This window comes from Podarcis liolepis (genome assembly GCF_965112155.1).
Source record: "Podarcis liolepis genome assembly, chromosome: 2".
In the NCBI taxonomy this organism is placed as follows: Eukaryota; Metazoa; Chordata; class Lepidosauria; order Squamata; family Lacertidae; genus Podarcis; species Podarcis liolepis.
This window is the reverse complement of record NC_139555.1, coordinates 82,961,282-82,983,723: the sequence shown is the minus strand read 5'-3', so window position 1 is coordinate 82,983,723 and position 22,442 is coordinate 82,961,282. Positions and strand designations below refer to the sequence as shown.

At 44.3% G+C, this 22,442-nt stretch overlaps 1 protein-coding gene across 2 annotated transcripts in view; it reads left to right on the top strand.

Annotated features, from left to right (window-relative positions):
- DNAH12 (dynein axonemal heavy chain 12) overlaps positions 1-22,442 on the top strand; it is a 110,714-nt gene that overhangs the window by 86,661 nt on the left and 1,611 nt on the right. For both annotated transcript variants that reach the window (XM_083489074.1, XM_083489073.1), the window contains 12 exons: positions 41-185; positions 484-634; positions 901-1,154; positions 2,125-2,265; positions 5,246-5,383; positions 11,846-12,079; positions 12,701-12,889; positions 13,974-14,077; positions 15,151-15,355; positions 15,557-15,694; positions 17,096-17,187; positions 20,890-20,957. In XM_083489074.1, the coding sequence (XP_083345200.1) occupies positions 41-185; positions 484-634; positions 901-1,154; positions 2,125-2,265; positions 5,246-5,383; positions 11,846-12,079; positions 12,701-12,889; positions 13,974-14,077; positions 15,151-15,355; positions 15,557-15,694; positions 17,096-17,187; positions 20,890-20,957 (1,859 nt within the window). The remainder of the gene's footprint in view (positions 1-40; positions 186-483; positions 635-900; positions 1,155-2,124; positions 2,266-5,245; positions 5,384-11,845; positions 12,080-12,700; positions 12,890-13,973; positions 14,078-15,150; positions 15,356-15,556; positions 15,695-17,095; positions 17,188-20,889; positions 20,958-22,442) is intronic.

Genomic DNA, 22,442 nt, shown 5'->3' with positions numbered 1-22,442 from the left:
AAGCTGAAGTCTAAGCATTTCTAGTTTACACTTTCTGTAGGAGTCATATAGCTGAAGAACTCAAAGAATGGCGTAAAATCTATGACAGTAAAGAACCCCAAAATGTTCCCTTACCAAAACCATGGAATACAAACCTGAATGAAATAAAGAAGATGATTGTTCTTCGATGCCTGAGACCTGACAAGGTAAAATACATGAACGTAATTTCAAAAATGAAATAAAACATAAATGCATTATTGGTTTCTTTAAGGCTATTTCAAATATTCAGATCAGTTTAATATTAGTTTCTTTAGGAAGATTGCTCTTAAGCTATGAGCTGAGTCTACCTATGTGTGTATTACAGTCATCGACTACAAGATTTAGATTTCTGTTTCTTCAAAGTCCCTAAATAGTTACCATTTAGTGGTCCTAGATGAAACAAGCTAGATTTTATGTTTTTTGCAACAAAATCCTATTTTATGCTGAAGATTTCTTTTAAAACAGATTTCACCTGCTATAACCACCTTTGTGACTGACAAACTTGGAAAGAAATTTGTTGAGCCACCACCATTTGACCTAACAAAAAGCTACTTAGATTCAAATTCTACAATCCCACTCATCTTTGTTTTGTCTCCTGGAGCAGATCCTATGGCCAGTAAGTTAAATTTTGTGGTGCATTTTTCTTTTGAATCAGTCTTCCAGTTAAGGCTCTTATTCATCATGTGTCTCTGAAAGATTAATTTGAAACTGTGTATATTTTAAAATCAATAAAAATTACTTAATTTTTTTTTACACAAATCTGATTGTTAGTCATCTGCATTGATAAGTGAAAATGAAATGATACAAATAGCTTCAGTTTTGCATTTTGTACTCCGCCTTTTCCACTTAACACAGAATAAAATATAACACCTTTCATGACAGGTCTTCTGAAATTTGCAAATGACAAAAATATGATTGGAAACAAGTTTCAGTCCATATCTCTGGGACAGGGACAAGGACCAATAGCGGCAAAAATGATTAGATCAGGAATGGAGGAAGGGACTTGGGTTTGCTTACAAAACTGCCACCTTGCTGTCTCCTGGATGCCAATGCTAGAGAAAATCTGTGAAGAGTTCAGTGCTGAAACTTGCAATGGCACTTTCAGACTCTGGCTGACTAGCTATCCATCACCCAAGGTACTTTTATTTCCCAAGGATCCATTAATGAGAGATGTAACAACCTATAAAATCATGTTATAGGTTTTCCATGAGTGTCAAACTGTCCCATGGGTCTTCATTCACCTGGCGTCCAAGGCAGGAAATGCCTGAGAGTTGAGGAATTTGCAGCTACTTCCTTTCCTCACTTAGTCCATCTCCTGCCTTCATCTGCTTTGTCCTGTGACCTCTTTGTCCTGTGACCTTGGCTCCTCTTGTTTGACGATTTGTGTGAGTGTCTTGTCAACTGCGTATTTATAAAATAGTTTTATATTCTGTACTAAATAAGAGGTGTGTAATCTGTAAATGATCATGCCTTTTGCTAAGTTTTTCAGCTCTTCCTTTTTTAAAGAGAAGGATTCTCTAACACCACCATCTGAGTCAGTGTGTCTACTTTGAGTAGGACTAGCACTGAATACCACCCTTTGATACACAGGGTGAACATATTGCTTTATTAAATTCTCTTATCAAGGCCTGTTGTTATGTAACAATCAGAGGTTGAAAGGGGAAGCTTGGGAAGTCCATTTAAAGCCCCGCCCTTTCCCAGCCCCACCCTTTCCCATTTGGGGCATGATTTCTCCATGATAGCCTCCTGGGCCAAACTGGGAGGCCCCATAGACCAGGTTTAGTCTGGGGGTCAGAGTTTCCCTGTCCCCTGGTGTACTTTAAAGTTCTCAATTGTTTGTTTGCAGCTGCAGCTTTATCTGCCACACACATCTGATACTGTCTGTATGCAGCCTTGTGTCCACAAGGCAGTCCTATTTTGTCCCTTGATCTGAAGATCCCTTGTGCCTGAGATATCAGGACACAAAAAGAACAGGAATATTAATTATATGGCAATATATTACATTCTTGTTTTGAACCACTTTCTATACCAAATAATTGAACAGAAATCATAAATAAAAATGGAAATCTCCTAATGCGGTGCTGTTGCCATACTTGTTTTTCCTAGTTTCCAGTAACCATTTTACAGAATGGTGTTAAGATGACAAACGAGCCTCCTACAGGCCTTCGGTTAAACCTGCTTCAGTCCTACGTCTCCGATCCTCTTTCTGATCCTGCCTTTTTTGCTGGGTGCCCTGGAAAGGAACAGGTAAATTTTCTCTCAGAAGTTGTTAACTTGTTAAGTATCCACAAAACTTCTTGGTTCTTTTGCTTGCTCAAGATTGTTGTCTTCAGTATGACCTTTAACTTTAAGGTTCAAAGTACAGCAGGGTTGCATCTTTTGTGGGAGTTGCATTTGAGTGGATGGCACATAAAGCTGAAACCCTGTACAGTCGTACCTTGGAAGTCAAATGCCTTACAAGTTAAACGTTTTGACTCCCAAATGCCTCAAACCTGGAAGTGAGTGTTCCGGTTTGCGAACGTTCTTTGGAACCCAAATGTCCAACACAGTTTCTGCAGCTTCCGATTGGGTGCAGGAGCTTCCTGCAGCCAATCAGAAGCCACGCCTTGGGAACATTTTGGAAGTCGAATAGACTTCCGGAACTGATTCCATTTGACTTTCCAAGGTATGACTGTATAGGCAAAACCATGCTGGAACTTCCCCCATGCAACTATCCCTTTCTTTCTGAAGCCAGCACATTGAGCGGCCTTGCTTAGGGGGCTCTGAGAGGCTCCTGCATGATCTCGTGGGAGCCTCCCAAAACCCACAAGAGACCTTCCCAGAGTCGAATAAGCAAGTCTGAAAGCTGTTTCCAGCCCTGGAAAAGAGCATTTAAGGCTTGCGTGCATTTATTTTGTGCAACATCAGTTGGCCAGTTGCCAAGCACGTGAAGCTGTGATCACACAAGTGAAATGTGTGCAAGTTGCAAGTCAACTGTACAGTATAGACCTATATTTTGCATGGATGTATGGTGCCTGTATTTGCCATAGTTTGTTTTACAATAGCTTCTGTCCACGTATTTTCTATCATCTACCTGTTAGCATATACAGCGGTGCCCCGCAAGACGAACGCCTCGCAAGACGGAAAACCCGCTAGACGAAAGGGTTTTCCGTTTTGGAGACGCTTCGCAAAACGAATTTCCCTATGGGCTTCCTTCGCAAGACGAAAGCCCATAGGGAAATCTCCGGGACAGCTGGGAAGCGCAGCACGTCTTCCCCACTGTCCTCGGACCTCCTCCGAAGCCTGGCGGGGGGGCGGAGAGACCTCCTCCCACCGCCAGGCTTCGGAAGGCTGCTCCGAAGCCTGGGGGGGCGGAGAGGTTTTTTTAAAACCCCGGGACAGCGGAGGACTTCTCCGCTGTCTGGGGCGATTTTAAAATGCTGGCGGGCGGCAGCGCTGCCGCCCGCCAGCATTTTAAAATCGCCCCGGACAGCAGAGAAGTCCCCCGCTGTCCCGAGGTTTTTTAAAATGCTGGCGTCTTCCCCTCTCTCCCCGGACCCCTTTTGAACCAAGGGGCAGCAACAGGGAGAAGCGATCTTCTCCCCTCCGCCCCTTGCTTCAAAAGAGGGGACAGAGGGGAAAGCGCGCGCGCCTGCCCCTCTCTCCCCGGACCCCTTTTGAAGCAAGGGGCAGCAACGGGGAGAAGCGATCTTCTCCCCTCCGCCCCTTGCTTCAAAAGAGGGGACAGAGGGGAAGGCGCGCGCGCCTGCCCCTCTCTCCCCGGACCCCTTTTGAAGCAAGGGGCAGCAACGGGGAGAAGCAATCTTCTCCCCTCCGCCCCTTGCTTCAAAAGAGGGGACAGAGGGGAAGGCGCGCGCGCCTGCCCATCTCTCCCTGGACCCCTTTTGAACCAAGGGGCAGCAACGGGGAGAAGCGATCTTCTCCCCTCCGCCCCTTGCTTCAAAAGAGGGGACAGAGGGGAAAGCGCGCGCGCCTGCCCCTCTCTCCCCGGACCCCTTTTGAACCAAGGGGCAGCAACGGGGAGAAGCGATCTTCTCCCCTCCGCCCCTTGCTTCAAAAGAGGGGACAGAGGGGAAGGCACGCCTTCCCCTCTGTCCCCGGAGATTGCGGGGGAGGCAACGGGGAGAAGCAATCTTCTCCCCGCTGCCCCTTGCTTTAAAACAGGTCCGGGGACAGAGGGGAAGGCGCGCGGCGCTTCCCCTCTGTCTCCGACGGTCTCCTTAGGAACGCATTGATTGATTTTCAATGCATTCCTATGGGAAACTGTGCTTTGCAAGACGAAAAACTCGCAAGACGACAAAACTTGCGGAACGAATTAATTTCATCTTGCGAGGCACCACTGTATTCTCCCTCTGCTAGACAAATAATTAGTAGGCTTTCTATTCAGCTGCCTTCTACTTAAAAAATGAGGAGGAGGAGGCCTATCTCATCCTTCTTTCAAATAGATCAGGGCAGCAATAATACCACCACCCCATTTTATTATCGCTGAATATAGTGCAAAATACTAATCACAGTAAAGAAAAATTAATTTTGATTTTTGAGTATCTGTGAAGGAATAGAACTTTCAGCCATGTTGCATTGTACAATGGTTGATTTCTGCTTTAAAAGCTCTCCTGCATAGGAGAGTCAAAAACTGAAAGTCAAAAGTGAAAGGGGATGTTCTGCCCATGAAATTATGCTCAGGGGAGGGTCAAAGGAACTCTAGGAACTTGGAAACGGAGGGGGCATAGGCAATTGACGTTCTGGAGGTTAAAGGATGTTTAGTGGATGCAGCCTGAGAAAAATAAAGATATCCACTTAGGTATGGACTTACTGACTGTAATGGGACTCCTGAGATGTATCAGTATCATTCAGGATAATGAGTTATATTATTTAGTATATTAGGGTTGCTGTATTTCAAAAGGTGAAAATCCAGACCCAAAAGTTGTTGAGCTATCTAAAAAAGGGGAGAGGAAGTTTTTGAGCTATTTTTAAGGGAAATTGCTGACACTGCTGACATGGGTTGCCATACATCCAGAATTCCCCAGACATTTCAGCAATTTCTGCTGCGACACTGTTCCCAACGGCAGAATTCCGGCTGTGTCCGGGAAATTTTGGATGCATGGCAACCCTAGAGTATATATATATTTATCCTAACATATCTAGTAATATACATGTATATAGATTGATATACTTTCTTCAGCTTTGCTTACATTGTCCTATTTCCATTTGTTTTTATTTCCTAAAGAGATGGGAGAAACTGCTCTTTGGAGTTTGTTTCTTTCATGCTCTTGTTCAGGAGAGGAAGAAATTTGGGCCTCTTGGATGGAATATTCCATATGGATTTAATGAATCAGACTTGCGTATCAGTGTAAGACAGCTTCAGGTAAAGACATTTATTCCTTCTGCAGCACATCTAGGCCTTGGTAAAGAATCGTAAATAGGTTTCACTTGTGCATCAGGGTCCCAATGATGGTACAAGTGTTCATCTGACCTTTTGCACAAGTACTAAGACTTGTTGTCAACAGCAATTTGGTGATGTCTGGCAAGTTCTGTGTAACACAGCACCACTGTGTAAAGGAATTTGGGGTGGTTTGTGCAAAAAAGGTGACAGCTGTTCCTTATGAAAGATCCTGAGGGATCTCAAAAAGCAATACCAGACCCAGTGTTAGCTAGAACCGTGTTCAAGATTTGCTTTTTTGTTTGTTAGTTAAAAAAACAAGGTCTTTGACAAGTACACTTGCCAAATAATAGGATGTTGCTTAATCTGTAGCTGCAGACTATGGTTTCTGTATGCTGAAACAACCCTTTAGCAACTGGCTAATCAGCAGTTAGATATGCTATGTTAAAGTTATTCAAATACTAGATTTTGATCAAAGAGTTCATATATGAATTATGCACCTTTTCATCATGCAAACCATCCGTAAATTAGAGCAAATAAGAATGTAAGTGTCAGGGAACTGCCATCAGAGCATCAGGTGGTGGAGGGACTCAGGCAGGATGAAAGAGACTCAACTGCTGAAGCAGGGACCAGCAGGGGGAGGAGTGGGTCTCTGAGGGAATGCGAGCAGGAGGGAGGGCTCAGGGAGGCTTCCAGCGAGAACAGTGGGGAGGTATCGGAGTCTCCCATAGGGAGACCCACACCTCGCAGGAAACTGTCACGCCGTGAGTCCAGGAGACGCGTTTCCGTTAAGGAACTTCTTTGCTGGAAACGCTTCCGCAGACAGCCACTGTCGGACTCTACTAGTGACTAGAGCAGACATGTCTGAGGAGCTCCGTCACACACGGAGGTTTGTGGGGTCGCACAAACTCTGAGGGAGCACGTTTTCACGCACAAGCAGCTAATCAAACCCTCACAGCAGTCCGACAGTCTTTGTACGCTGCCTGTGCAAGAGAAGGCATCATGAGCGAACCAACCGGAACCGGAGGAGCAGGGGCTGGAGCTGGTCCAAGCTTGGAAGATAGATACCGAGCGTTGGAGGTTCAACTGGCCCTGCAGACGGCGAGGTTGGAGGAGAGAAGGGCTCAGGATGCAGACAAGAAGGGGAGAGCCACGCAATTCCCCAGAAAGGTACCAGGATTGGTGCAGAAATTTGGGGGGGACCCCAAGGACTACCATGCTTTTAGGACAGAGATGCAATATGCCCTTAATGTGCAGTTCGATGAGTTCCCTGATGAGGAATCGCGAGTTGCTTTTGTAATTGGGCATCTTGAGAAAGGGGCTAGAGACTGGGTTCGACCCCTAATGGCAACGCACAATGACATACTAAAGGACACAATGAAGTTCTTTCGTGCAATGGATATCATGTTTTCCAGCGATATTGAGGAAGGGGTGGTGCGCAGACAGCTAATGGCTTGTAAGCAGGGAAGTCGATCTGTCCGTGAATATTGGACTGAGTTTACCATGCTGATTCACAGACTGAGTTGGGATTTATCGGCGGCACCCGTTCAAATGCTATTTGAAGAAGGTCTTTCTTCGGGGGTGAAAGACGAGCTGGCACGGAGCCCCAGGGCGGAGTCTATGGATCAGCTGACCAAATCTGCGCTGACCATAGGAGCGCGGCAGGAGGCAAGAGCCTTGGAGAGGCGGGAAGGGAGAGGGGAACGTTGGAAGGAGTTCCGCATTCCAGACATTCCTGAGCCAGCTTTCCCGCCGGCAGAGCCGATGGAAATCGGAACAGCGCGCGCGCGCGCATTTTCAAAAACCAGCGAGGGAGCTAAGAAGGAGGGAAAGGGCCCCCGGAAATGCTATCTCTGCCAACAGCCAGGCCACTTTGCCAGAGTCTGCCCCCAGAGGAAGGAATGGCAAGGGATGGTGGGAGCTGTTGAGGGGGGAGAAGAAGGGGGAGCGGAGCAGGTAAAAGCCAACGCCTGGTTGCCACAATTGGGGCACTGCAGCCAGGCCAAAGAGCAGTGAAAGTGCCCGTGCCAGAAGCTCCTCGACCTGCTCTAGTGATTGAAGTGTCGCTAGAGCTGCAGAATGGGCACCCCCTAAAAATAAAGGCGCTATTGGACTCAGGCAGCTCCTGCAATTTTATGAGCAAGGAGTTTGCTGCTGAACACCAGATACAGACCATCCCTTTAAGCAACCCCCTGCAGGTGACCACGATTGATGGCAGGGAGTTGTTGGGAGGAGGAGTCCGCTTGCAGACTGTCCCAATGATAATGAGGGTGGCAAGGCACACAGAACTGATAGCGTTTAATGTGGCCACCCTGGGAGGCGCTCCCATTATTTTGGGAATGAGCTGGCTAGCTCTACATGATCCGCTGGTTGGCTGGCATCAAAGAGTGGTGTCCTTTGGTTCAGCACATTGCCTAGAACACTGCAAAGGGGAGAAGGGTTCAGCAGGGGCCCAAGCCACCCTAGCAGGGACTGAAGTAATGGGGAAGGTGAAGGTACCACCACAGTATGCAGATCTCAGCGACGTGTTCAGCGAGAAGGAAGCTGACCAACTACCACCTCATAGACCCTTTGATTGTCAGATCAATTTACTCCCAGGAGCACAGCTTCCCGTGGGCAAGTTGTATGCCATGTCAGACAGGGAAATGCAGGAGTTGCGAGGGTTCATTGACAAGAACCTGAAGAGAGGCTTCATCAGAGAGTCCAAAGCAGCAGGGGGGAGCCCAGTGTTCTTTGTGGACAAAAAAAATGCGGACAAGCCGAGACTTGTATGTGATTTTAGGCGGCTGAATGCAGTGACTGAACCGGTGGCGTTCCCTATGCCCAGAATTGATGATATTTTGACCAGGGTGAGGAAGGGAAAGATTTTCACAAAGCTGGATCTAAGGGGGGCGTACAACCTGATACGCATAAGGAAAGGGGATGAATGGAAAACCACCATGTTTACCCCTTTGGGGGCGTTTGAATACCTCGTTATGCCATTTGGATTACAAGCAGGCTCCGCGTGTTTTCAATCTTTTATGAACCACGTGCTGGGCCCTTTGCTCTACAAGAATTGCGTTGCCTTTCTAGATGATGTGTTGGTGTATTCTGAGAATGAGGAGCAACATGTGAGAGACGTCAGAGAAGTGTTGAGCAGACTGCAAGCCAACAGGCTGTGGGTCAAACTGGAGAAGTGTCGGTTCCATACCAAGGAGGTGGAATTCCTGGGGTACCGCCTGTCAGACAAGGGATTGGCCATGGATCCCGGCAAGGTACAGGCAGTGCTGGAATGGAAAACACCCAAAACCAAGAAGGATGTGCAGAGGTTCCTAGGGTTTGGAAACTTTTATCGTAAGTTCATCCGCAACTTCGCCCATCTGACGGCGCCCATCACTGACTGTCTCAGCAGTAAAAAGAAGTTTGTATGGACGGCGGAGGCGGAGCGAGCGTTTGAGGAACTGAAAAGGGCCTTCGCCTCTGAAGAACAACTTCTGCATGTGGATTTACGAAAGAAGCTAAGGGTTGAAACAGACGCATCTGACAGAGCCATAGGGGCGGTGCTTCTTCTGCAGCCGGGGAAGGAGGAGTCAGAGTGGCGTCCGTGTGCCTTCTTCTCGCGGAAGCTGAACAAATCCGAGAGGAACTACACGGTGTACGACCGAGAACTGCTTGCTATTCATGAGGCGTTCCGGAGATGGAGGCATCTGCTAGTTGGTGCACAACATAAAGTGCAAGTGTGCACGGACCATAAAAATCTAGAGTACTGGAGAACGGCGCGAGTGCTCAACCAAAGGCAGTTGAGATGGGCCCAAGAGTTCTCCAAATTTAACTTTGAGATTTGTTATGTGCCAGGCCCAGAGAATGTTAGGGCGGACGCTCTCTCACGCAAACCTGAATATTTGGAGGGGGAGGGAGCACCCGAAGAAACCCATATCATTCCAGAGGACCGCTGGGTGTGTGGGGCGACTTTGGTGGGGCAAAGGGAATTGGTAGAGGGTACGGTGCAGGATGCATACGCCCAGGGGAAACTCAGGGATCTCAGAGGGGAGGAAGACAAATCCGGTGGTTTTGAGGAGAGAAATGGGGCATTGTATTATAAGGGAGCGTTATATATACCTGAAGGGGAATTGAGGGAGAAGGTACTCAAGCAGCTGCACGATAGCCCCACAGCAGGGCACTTTGGGCAACACAAAACCATGTGGCTGGTTACCAGGGAATTTTGGTGGCCCAAGGTCAGGGAAGATGTGCGGGAGTATGTGAGAGGGTGTGAACAATGCCAAAGAGCCAAGGGGGAGAGGCAGGCGCCGGCTGGTTTATTAGAACCACTGCCCACACCTGAGAGACCGTGGGAAGCAGTGGCAATAGATTTCATGACTGATCTGCCAAGGTCTAGAGGGAAAACAGCCATCATGGTTGTAGTAGACCTGTTAACTAAAATGGCCCACTTCATAGCCTGCTCACATGCGGTTACAGCAGAAGAAACCGCCAAATTGTTTGTAGAGAATGTGTTTAGGTTGCATGGCGCCCCCTTGAGGGTGGTTTCAGACCGAGGGAAACAATTTACTTCCAGGTTCTGGAGGAAGCTCATGAGCTTACTGCATGTAGAGGTTAATTTCTCGACGGCCCGTCATCCTGAAACCAACGGGCAGGCGGAAAGAGCAAATGGGGTTCTCCAACAATATTTGAGGTGTTATGTTAATGACAGAGAGAATGATTGGGTGGAGAAGTTGGCGTTGGCAGAATTTGCCTACAACAATGCAGAGAACGTGTCCACGGGGATGAGCCCCTTTTTGGCTAATCACGGGTGCCATCCCAGAGCCTTCCCAGGGGGGAAGGGGGAGAACTGGAGCGTTCCAGCTGCAGAACAGTTCGTGGAAGAAATGGAAGCGATCCATCGCCAGCTCCAACTCAATTTAAACAGGGCTAAGGAGGAATATAAGAGGCAGGCAGACAAAAACAGAAGGGAAGGTGAAAGCATCAGGGTGGGGGACCAGGTGTGGCTGTCAACCCAAGGGTTGCCATTCAAAGGAGGTTGTAAGAAATTAAGACCCAAAAGGCTGGGTCCGTTTGAAGTCATACAGCAGGTCAATCCAGTGGCTTTCAGGCTCCGGTTACCGAACCACATGAAGCTGCACCCAGTTTTTCACAGGTCGTTGCTGTCACCGTATAGAGGAGACAGTGAGGGGAGGGTCACTAGGGGACCAGCAATGGAGGAGAAGGAACACAGCTACCATGTAGCGGAGATCCTCGATTCCAGGTGGAAGGGAGATCAAGTAGAGTATTTGGTAATGTGGGAAGGGGAACCGGAGTCGGAAAACACCTGGGTTAGGGCAGAGGATGTCAATGACGAGGTTTTAATAGAGACTTTTCATCAGAGGTTCCCACGTAAACCTCAGCCTGTAGCGAGGTTCCGAAGGGAATACTTTGCCACCACCGACGAGGAAGAGGAGTTGGAGGGGTTCCCAGAGTCTGAAGAGGAGGAGGATTCAGCTGGCCAGGACGACGATCGATGGAGAGAATTGTTCGAGACGTCAGAAGATGAGGAAGATTCGTTTCGGGGTTTTAGCCCTTCACCTCCCAGGGGGGAGGAATTGGGAGGGGGTGAGGGGGGCCCTGGAGGGGAGGTGGATGTCAGGGAACTGCCATCAGAGCATCAGGTGGTGGAGGGACTCAGGCAGGATGAAAGAGACTCAACTGCTGAAGCAGGGACCAGCAGGGGGAGGAGTGGGTCTCTGAGGGAATGCGAGCAGGAGGGAGGGCTCAGGGAGGCTTCCAGCGAGAACAGTGGGGAGGTATCGGAGTCTCCCATAGGGAGACCCACACCTCGCAGGAAACTGTCACGCCGTGAGTCCAGGAGACGCGTTTCCGTTAAGGAACTTCTTTGCTGGAAACGCTTCCGCAGACAGCCACTGTCGGACTCTACTAGTGACTAGAGCAGACATGTCTGAGGAGCTCCGTCACACACGGAGGTTTGTGGGGTCGCACAAACTCTGAGGGAGCACGTTTTCACGCACAAGCAGCTAATCAAACCCTCACAGTAAGGTATTATGTCATGTATAGCCTGGATGCTTATAACAGTAATTTCAAAAGCTCCCTATGCCACTTCATTCATATGTTCAGCAATGGTTATTTAAATAAACTAATTGAATTATTTTTAAAATCTAAATTCAATGTGGTTTACAAAATTTATATATTATATGTAGGATTTCATCCAATGCTAGACCTACTTAAAAATTGAAATTAATGAACAGGTTTAACTTGGGTCCACTCACTTCAGTGGATCTGCTCTGAGCAGAACTAGCATTGGATATAACCAGTAATATTGATAAAATGTGATATGCATAGAATGCTTTCAGTTGAATAAATTCATCGATATTGCCCAAACTTTGCTTATCTGTTGTATTATGAGCAAGCCATATCATAGTGCAAAGTTGTTTAAACCCACTATTTTATTTCCAATTTCAGTTATTTATAAATGAATATGAACATGTTCCATTTGAAGCAATAACTTACCTTACGGGTGAATGCAACTACGGAGGGCGAGTGACAGATGATTGGGACAGACGCCTACTACTAACTATGCTTGCTGACTTTTACAACCCAGAAATAGTTGAAAATCCTCAGTATTTCTTTTCTCCTAGTGGCAGTTACTATGCCCCACCGCGGGGTACCTATGATGACTACATTGAATTTATTAAGGTACTGTCTTGTTTCTCTGTACTTGGGTCATATACCAACTTTACTTAAAATAGGGGTAGGGAATGAGACTTGTGGGACAGATCTTTATCTCCCAAACTCCTGTGGGCCAAATTTAAGGTCACACTGATGTTAGGTGAGGTGACACTTTGAAGCCTCAACAATTGCCTTATCCTTGTGACTTCAAAGTGCTGTGCAGGGCTCTGAGCAAGGGGCTTGCAAGGAGTCTGGTGTGGCCTTTTGAAGTCCTGATGCTCAGTTGATCTTTGGAACTTCAGAATCCTGGTCAATCAGCTAATCATTGGAGGTTCAGAATCCAAGTGTGTGTAGTCTTTGAAACTCTGCAAGGGGCTTCTGAATCCCTATTAGCTGATGGGCAGTACTAAGAAACCCCTTTTGGCCCAGTTCAGCCGATATTTAACTACCCACAACTGATATATGACATCAGGTGATTGTCAGGTGAGTGTGGATTGGTCACAATGACTTAGTGAGCCAAATGGGGTGGTCTGGCAGGCCTAACTAAGCCCCCAGTCTTGATGTTCCCTATCCTTGACTTAAAGGGACTCTTTCTGAAATACTTAGTAGCCATCCAGTCTATAATGAACTTCATGTGGTTTGTCCTAGAATCTCCCTTTCAGTCAGCAGCCAGAAGTGTTTGGATTGCATGATAATGTAGATATCTCAAAGGATCTCCAGCAAACAAAAATCCTCTTTGAATCTCTGATCCTGACACAAGGAGGAAGCCATCAAGGAGGGTCTTCAGGTGGTGGTGACACTGCTTTGTATGAAATTGCAGATGACATCCTGAGCAAGGTATTTAGTCTTTCCTAGAGAAATTTCATGCTCTACAAGCACAGGCCCTTCCTTACACAATGAGTTTTCTTTGCAGAAGGGGGAGACTTTGTGATATATTTTGTATTGGTACCAATGCTGAAATTGATCATGCGTTTTAGGAGTACTGAAGCAAGCACATAGTACGAGATTCATAGCAAGATCAGTTTCATCCTTCAAATCTATAACTTCAGAAAAGTGCTACTTTTCTGTTTCAGTCACCATCAGGTTTCAGCCCCACACTGGAACCTGGTTAGGATTCCTGAAACCACCACATGTTCATTGTGTTCATATTGCCCCATCAACAATGAGACTTAAAAAGAGTAAAATGACAGCATTAGTCACTGCAATATTAATCTGTGCCTCACTGGCTCATTCGCCTGTGTTGCTTGTTTGTGTATTTGCACTACATATGTCAAAAAGTTGTAAATGTCACAAGAACCGTTTACATATGAGTGGGTATATCACCTTGCCATTTCAGACAGCAACAGTTTACCCACAAACAAGTGGCAAGCCTAAAGAGGGTACTTCCTTTGCAGTGTCTGTCCAAACATTGTAAGGGACATTGTATGAAAGTTAATTTATTTCACAAAGAAATAGATTTCCTTAGAACAAAACCAAAGAGTAGCCCTACTCAAACACATGGGTTGGGGTTCAGATGCAAACTGCACTACCTATTACTATTGTGGCCTAGGGGATTACCTTAGGAAAACAACTGGTATAGACATAGCCAGCTTTACCAGGTCTGAGCTAGTTAAATATTCCTGTTAATACTTTTTTCATTGCAAAGTTCGAACTAGTGAAGATTCATTTGGTAATGATTTATTGAGTTGCGCTGTGGTCCCTAAAAAGCCACCTTCAGTTCCCATCTGAATTATATGACAGCACAGAATTATCTAGAAAGCACACAAAGAGGTAGTGGTGATATTGTTGGCAATAAGAATTTGGCCATCATTCATTCAGCATGAGCATGTCAATTTATTATGTTATCACAGAATTAATAAATGAAAACCTATTTACCTATTTACATTTGTCAAAATGGAAACAAATATGTCAACATTTCTAGCTTCCAAGTGATTATGATATTGAAGCTGCACTTCTCAAGTATCCTGTGAGATATGAAGAAAGTATGAACACTGTGCTAGTACAAGAAATGGAGCGCTTTAACAAGTAAGGGGAATTATTTTCTATACTTATATTTTACAGCATTATTTTTTTAAATATATTAAACTCCCATGGATTTCATTAATCCATGTAATCTTACACTAGAAACAGTTGATTTTGTAGTACAGCCATCATAACATTGTAGTATCATTTTTGAAATTAGTGGATACAACATTTGCAGGCCATTTATAACTGGTAATTTTAGTGATACAGTGGTGCCTCGCAAGACGAAATTAATTCGTTCCACGAATTTTTTCGTCTAGTGAATTTTTTGTCTTGCGAAGCACAGTTTCCCATAGGAATGCATTGAAAATCAATTAATGCATTCCTATGGTCAAAAAAAGTCCAAACAAAGCCAAATTTGGTACAACAAGAGTTTATTAAGTGCTCTTTAAAGTCACACATACTGTAAAGAGCATTTCAAAATTCAAACCCAGAATTTTTTTTTAAAAAACAGCAGAGTGGCCCAATGGTCACAGAAAATAATAAAAATGCAGGAAAAAAACCACAAGCTTCCAGATTCTTGCAAACCCCTCCCCAACTGTTCCCCCAGCCACCCATCACACAGAAATTCAAATCCAGAATTTTTTTAAAAAAACAGCAGAGTGGCCCAATGGTCACAGAAAATCATAAAAATGCAGGGGGAAAAAACACAAGCTTCCAGATTCTTGCAAACCCCTTCCCAACACCAAGTCCTTGAATTCCAAACACCCCAACCCAAAATCCAAAACCCCCCAAAAAAGTTTTAAAAGCTTAACTTACCAAACGGCTGCAAAAGAAGTTTTGGAAAAGCTTCAAAAATGACCAAAGTCTTTAAAAACCTCAAAAAAGGCTACTATGTACACTGCGTTCTATGAGTTGCTCCTCAAAGTCAAGTCGCAACTGTATTAACGGTGTTAAGAAAAAGGAAACAAACTTGCAAGACATTTTCGTTTTGCGAAGCAAGCCCATAGGGAAATTCGTCTTGCGAAGCAGCTCAAAAACAGAAAACCCTTTCGTCTAGCGAGTTTTCCGTCTTGCGAGGCATTAGTCTTGCGGGGCACCACTGTATGTCTGTGTTTGTGTTTCTGCATATTTAGTTTAATACGAACCATACGTACAACTTTGGTGAACTTGAAGAAAGCCATTAAGGGACTGGTTGTGATGGATTCTGAACTGGAAGCTCTTTGTGGCAGTCTCCTCGTTGGAAAAGTTGCTGAGAACTGGGCTAAGCGTTCATACCCAAGTCTGAAACCACTGGGAAGTTATATCCTTGATTTCCTAGAAAGGCTGAAATTCTTACAGGTAAAGCAAGAAGTATTGTGTTACTAAATACTGTAAATTTCTAATAGATGAATTAGTTTAATAAGAAATAATCATAACATTTGGAATGTATTTTGGGAATCTTGTCAGTAAAGGAGTTTTTTACCAGCATAATTTACTTACATGTTTGTAAAATATGATACATCTATAGCCAGTATGTTAATCTCCTGTTCTTCTTCTAAGGAATGGTATGAATCTGGAAAGCCCTGTGTCTTTTGGCTGTCAGGGTTCTTCTTCACGCAAGCATTTTTAACTGGAGCGATGCAGAACTATGCGCGAAAATACACTGTTCCTATTGATCTACTTGGATATGAATTTCAGGTATAACAAGCTGTTTAAGCCACATTTTTCAAATTGGATACAGCTTGCTACTAATCTTTGGTGTTCATATGCTGTAAAGGGTTTTATATCTGTTCCTCTTTTGTTGTGTGAAGTCAAGCACTTGTTCAGTAATATAGCTGACACAGATCCAAAGAAATATAGTAATATAGCTGACACAGATCCAAAGAAAACTAATTTCACATGCCCAAGGGGACTTTGGCTTATATTTCTCAAGCAGTTGCCAGGCCAAGTGGTCTACAACTTTTGAAGTTAAGGGGACTTTCAGAACCAATCGAGCTTACTTCCATACTAGAGCCCTTTAATGCTGTTATAGGAGGTTGCTTTTCCATAATTACCGTATTTTTCGTCCCATAGGACGCTCCGTCCCATAGGACGCACCTAGTTTTTGGGGGGGGGGAATAAAGGGGATTTCCCCCCCTTTATTTCCCCCCCAAAACCAGGTTGGGGAAACCAAACCAGGTCGAGGAACAGCGGGATGGCGGCGCTGCGCCTCCCTGCTGTCCCCCGAGCTTGTGGGGCTGGCCGATGTCAGCCCAGCGCGCTGCTATCCGCAGCGTAGGGAGCCCTGCGGGAACTCCCGCAGGGCTCCCCACGCTGTGGGTGTCTGTCCGGCGTGCGGGGCACTCTGCTTCAGGGTGCCCCGTGCACTGGGCGGCAGGTTGCTAGGAGTTCCCGCAGGGCTGCCTAGGCTGCGGATGTGTTCCCGAAGCGCCGGGCGCTCTGCTTTCAGCGCACCCGGCGCTCCGGGAAGCAGCCTGCTATCCGCAGCCTAGACAGCTCTGCGGGAACTCTCGCAGAGCTGCCTAGGCCGTGGATGTGTTCCCGAAACGCCGGGCGCTCTGCTTTCAGCGTGCCCGGCACTCCAGGAAGCAGTCTGCTATCCGCAGCCTAGACAGCCCTGCGGGAACTGGTTTTCTCCTCTGCCTGCTCCAAAACCAGCCCATCAGCCCATCTTAGCCCATGTTATAACCCTGTGGCCCTACAGAGACTTGCTTGCCTGTTCCTGAATCAGATCCTCCCTGTGCCCTAGTGCACACTTTTGTCTCTCAATGCAGTCAATGCCTGTATAGCAAAATTTGTTTTAAAAGAGGTACAAATTGCAAGACTGTTTGGGGCAAGTAAGATGCCACTCTTTCAGCCATTGTCAACAAGAAGCAGGAGATGGGTAGGGCCTGCAAATAGGAAATTTTAAATTAAAGGCATAGGAGCGCTGAAAAGCCCCTCATGCTTTGGCTGTCTGTGTTGGAAAGTTTGGTGCCAAAATAGTGTTTCTAACACCACCATCAATACCACAAACCATTTGAAAAAAACAAAGCAGGATTAAAAAAATGGAACTGCAACTTTATTTATTCTTTGAAAATGCATTTCTGTTTTGTTTAGGTTATTCCTAAGGACACTTCTAAAGTTGCTCCAGAAGATGGTGTTTATATTCATGGATTGTTTTTAGATGGAGCCCGCTGGGACAGAAAGAAGTTAGTAATTCAGTAAATGTGCAGTTAATTGGCATGTGTTAAAGTGCTTTCCCACGTCCTTCATGCATGCTAATATTTAATTTCTTTTAATATCTTGACATATTTTTAATATTGAAATAATATTTTAAGTCTGCAGTACTTTCCTCTATCAAATTAGATTGAAAAACAATATGGGGACTTCCGGGTTAGCGCCATCGGCGAATGGCGGAGTTCCTCCGATTGGAGGAACTGGCTCCGTGGAAACTGGGTCTTCCCGCCGCGGCGAAGGTGGGGACCCGCTAGAAATCCCAGGCAGAGGAAGCCTGGGAACGTGGGGTTCGGCAGGGCACCAGGAGTGCCTCCCCTACTCACGGGGAACCCCATTTCGGGGTTCTGGAGTGAAGTGGGGTGAGCGGCGCAGTGCTGCGAACTGATTGCTACTTTCACGGAGTGAAGCCGCACAGCCATTGCCGGAGAGCGCTGACTTTTTCCTGTGGACAATTTGATTTAAAACAAGTACCCGTGAGTAGAAACGGAAAATTGGATCAAGAAATATCCTAATTTGGCACTGAAGCGGGAAGGTTCAAAACAGGAAGTCCGCCTTCCGCTTTTTGTATATAGACTGAAGCAAAAACCTTGTAAGCTAAAGTCTGGAAAGTCGTTAAAAAAGTCTAAATTTCCTTCATTTATAACCACTAAAACCCCCTTGGAAGCAGGAGAAAAGGGGGGGGGGGACTTTGTTTAAGCCTGCAGGAGAGGGAGTGAAGAAAGATAAGTCTCCACCGTCTCAAACCTGGGAATGGGGTGTCAGAGACAGAAATTGTTGGAGAGGTTCACTGACTGTGAATGGAATACTTTGACTGATAGCTAAAGAAGAGAAATAAACTGATTCCAATGTTGCCTTTTGCATTCTAAAGAAACAAAATATCTGAAAAATGAAAGTAATTTTCCTTTGTTGGACTTGCCTTAAAAAGATGGATACAAATAGAAATTGTCTCCTCTAGAGGGAGCTTGTTAAATTGTTGCTGCAGTCTACTTGAGGACTCTACAGCTGTGAGATTAAGATCGTGGGACCAGTCCTTTTGACCTTGAATAAAAATGAGCTGGGAGGAAGTTTTGGTGCTTGCTTTATGCAAGACAAGTGCTTTGTTGGAACAGATGCATGAGAAGATGGATTTGATGAATGAGAAAACGGATTTGATGACTGTTGTGGTCAATAACTGTGGACAAACAGGGAATATTGATATAGAAACCATTCAGGGACCAACTCAGGAACCTGTATTGATTGGGCAAGTGCAGAAGATAATGGAGGAGGTTGCGGTTGCACCTCAAATAATACAAATGGAGAGATCCAAGGCCCTGCAGGAGCATAAGCCGCTGTTTTTGAAGATTGAAGTTGGAGTGGGCCAGGGGGAGTCTGGAGTTGAGGAGGTTCTTAACTTCGGAGGGACTTTGAAATATGCTCTTAAATATTTTTTGGATTACATTGATGACTGTGGGGAGTGGGACTGTGGGGAATAGGCTGGTTTGATGAAGGGAGATGGAGATAATTTTGGGCTGGAACCTCCCAGAGACCTACTCCTCAATGAGAAAGGAAAGAAATTAAGAAAGAGACCAACAAAAGACAAGGAAAAGTGCAGGTATAAACAACAAGAAGAAGATCTGCAGAAGGGACATGAAAGAGACTTAAGAGCCTCGGACATAAGATTACCAGGTTGGTGGACTAGATGGAATGGACAGTAAGGACTGACATGACCCGAGACCAGGAAGAAGAGACGTTGGATGAAGATTGGAATAAAATTTATAAAGAAAAATTTTTATTTAGGGAATTAGCCTAAAATTAATGAATATTAGGGAAAATGTTGGAATGAAACTATATGGCTTTAGTAGAAATGATATAAGGAGTTATGTATAATTGAGTATTAAGTTTCAAGCTCTAAGGTATTTTACGGTAAGATAAGGTTAAATAAATCAAGGCAATTTGAATAACAATATGGGGAAAGATGGAAAGGATTTGTTGAGTTAATTAATAGGTTAAATTGTTAAGATAAATTATTCAATAAAAATTGAGAAAGATGGAAAGAATTTGCTGAAATAACTAATTAGACTAGAATACAAAAAGGGAGGTGTGAGGAGGTCAATGAAACAAGCAAATGGAAGTTAAAGATACGTAATATGGGATTTGTGTTTTTTCTTTTCTTTTTGCTGTATTGTTGTATTGGTTTTTATACTTTGTTTTTTTTCTCCTTTTTTATGTATTGTAGTGTTGTTTCCTATTTTTTCTTCTATTCTGTAATTCTGAAACTTTTAATAAATATTATTTTTTTAAAAAAGAAAAACAATATGAATGTATTTGTTCTAGCCATCGAAACACTTTTTATAAATATAGTCATGTATTATTTGCTATATTGATTTGAAGACAAACTTCTGCTTGAAATATTTGAAAACATTCTCAACAACAGTAGTATTCCTACAGCATGTTACAATATCAAATCATGATTTTAAGTTATTTTTAAAATGGCAGATGGTGCCCTTTTTGAGCCTGAGCACCAGATGGCAGAACTGTCCTATCCTCTATGGGCCACTTTTCCAGTGGTGGGTGGGGCCACTCACTTGTCTGTTGAGTGATGTCAATATTATGTTTTTTTATTATTAGATTTATATCCCATCATTCCTCCAATGAGCTTAAGGCAGCATACATATTCCCCTCTTTCCCTGTGAAGTAGGCTAGGCTGAGAGACAATGACTAGCCCAAGGTTACCCAGTATGGATCATTGGTACATAGGGATATGAACCCTGGTGTCCCAGGTTGTAATCCAGCATTTTAACTGCTACACAAGGGCTTGCTGTCGGTGATGATCAGCTCATTGGCAATGACAGCAAGCTCTCCTTTGTCCATCTGCAGATGCAGCCAAGCATCTAGCAAAACTGTCTCCAGAAGAAAAATGTCTTTTTGTAGGTTAGGGCCAGCCCAAGACATTTTGACAGCTGAAGTAAACCACAAAATGGCACCACCACCCTTCCACTGGCAAAGAAGGGATGAGTGAAGATCTCAATCAGGAACAAGGAGGGGAGTAAAAATCTACATTGGGATCTGCTGCCCCTATGGATCCTGCCACCTGAGGCAGTTGCTTTACCTTCCCTCATGGGTGGGCTGGTCCTGTTGCAGATGCAGTTTGAATTAAAACCATGCCCTCAAATTGACAACTTCAAAGGGGCTCACTGTCAGCACCAGTCATGATGCCTTCAAAGGGGCCATGTGAAATCCTATATGGGACTAGAGAATATGGTTACAGGAAATGTTCTTACAGGCCTAATTGGGACCCTTGCTGGGCCTTTAGTAGGTTTGCGGTCCAGAGGTTCTGCTACTACTTTAAAGTCTCGCTTTATGAAGACATTAATCTGAATTTCCATCTAACACTACTTGGAGCTTCACCAACTGGAACCTTTTTTTCTAACAACTAGAATGGAAGACACACAATTAATTGAATTTAGAAGCTTCATTAACTCATTAGAGCACCCAGAAAACTATTTTGGAGCAATTGTTTTTGGAAGTTCAGGTTTCTGACATCTTTTAACTTCCATCTTCCTTTCTTCACAACACTTTTTCTACCCTCTTATTTCTATTACACTTTCTTTTTCAGAGCTTCCTTAATATCTATGCCAGTATTATGTGTGTTGTGTACATTTGTTTCTCACTGTTCATTTTTTTTCTTTCATCAGAGGACTTCTAGCTGAACAATATCCTAAAATACTCTTTGATGCAATGCCAATTATATGGATAAAGCCAAGTAAGTAAACTGGATATTTGGCAAATAATTAACTGGAAATGTCCCATCCTTCTGTATAGTAGATCTCTTTGATCCTCAGTGACCTCTTAGATTGCTTTGTTTGCACTTTCTGACTATATATATATATTTTCTGTTTTCCTAAATATCTGGAAATCTTCTTTGGAGAAGAGATTTACTCTTTTCCTTCCTGTGTATTGTTTTGCTGACTTAATTTGAAATGCATGTTTTAAATCTGAATCCTGGACATAGTTTGGAAACTGCAACATAAATATTTTTCTTTTGCTAGTGACTGGTTAACAAAGAAGAATAGCATTTTGTTTCATGTTCATCCATGTAGTGTCCTATTTGTCAGGATAACATAAGCATGACAAATGAATTATAATTATTATTTAACCTATTTGTGCATTACTCCTGAAATAGAAGCAATATATATATATTAGTTATCAAAGGGCCATTATTTCAGGGCTAAATGTGTAAAGAGTCTGGTTGGATTGCATGTGGGTGAACTTAAAGGTGAACTTAGACTTAATGGGTAAACAGAATTGTAATTGGGTCTGTGGCTCCCAAGTCAAATCTATGGGCTCACTTTCAGACTGTCCTTAAATAGATAGTATGTGATTATTATCCAGCATTGCATTCTTTTACTTCAGCATCTCTGTTAAACTTCAATACCTTTTGACAATTCAGAAGTTAATAGTATTTGGAAATCAATGTATTACTGCATATACATTAAGGTCAATTACTCAGCTCCTTACACGTGTAGGAGCTTGGATGTACACGAAGACTTCATTCAGTATCAGAGCTGAAAAGCCAAGCAGCAATGTCATCTGTAGTACCTGTTGCAGGACTACATGACACCTGCCTTCCCCACTCGGGTGCCTTCCAGATGTTCTGGGTGGAGGGCTGGCTTTTTGAATGCTCTCTGATGTTAAGCTCAAGCAGACTCTGAGTGCTGTTGGATCCAGTCCTTACTTTGGCTGTGCTGGTGTCATGCAGAGTTCCTGTCACTGGTTTAAGATGGTGCCCAGTTCCTGGATGAGGGTTAAATTTAATTTCCTAGATATGTTTAGGTCTCATTTGATTTTATTCTCTAATTCCTGCCAAACCACATCAACAGCTTACAGAGCTGAAAGCATGGGTATATTTTTGAATAAACAAATAGATGTAAAAGAAAAACAAGCAAACCAAACTCCCTGAACTAACTTGTCAAGGAGAAGTCTAAGCTAGAATCTCCTCCCTGACTTGCAGATCTGGTAGGTGTAGGATTTTTAAATATACCCTTGGGGCAGCTTTGATAGCCCCGCCTGCAGCCTGAATTCATACAATCCAGCAACAGATGCATCATGTTGGGTGGCTGTTCTGTTTTGCCTCTTGGTGAAACTGATTCTGCTGTGTTACAGGGTAGCCTACAAATTGTTGCTTACATAAGGTTGAACAGTAATTTTTTCCTAGGCTCTATGGAATAAAAAACCATACTTATTTAGC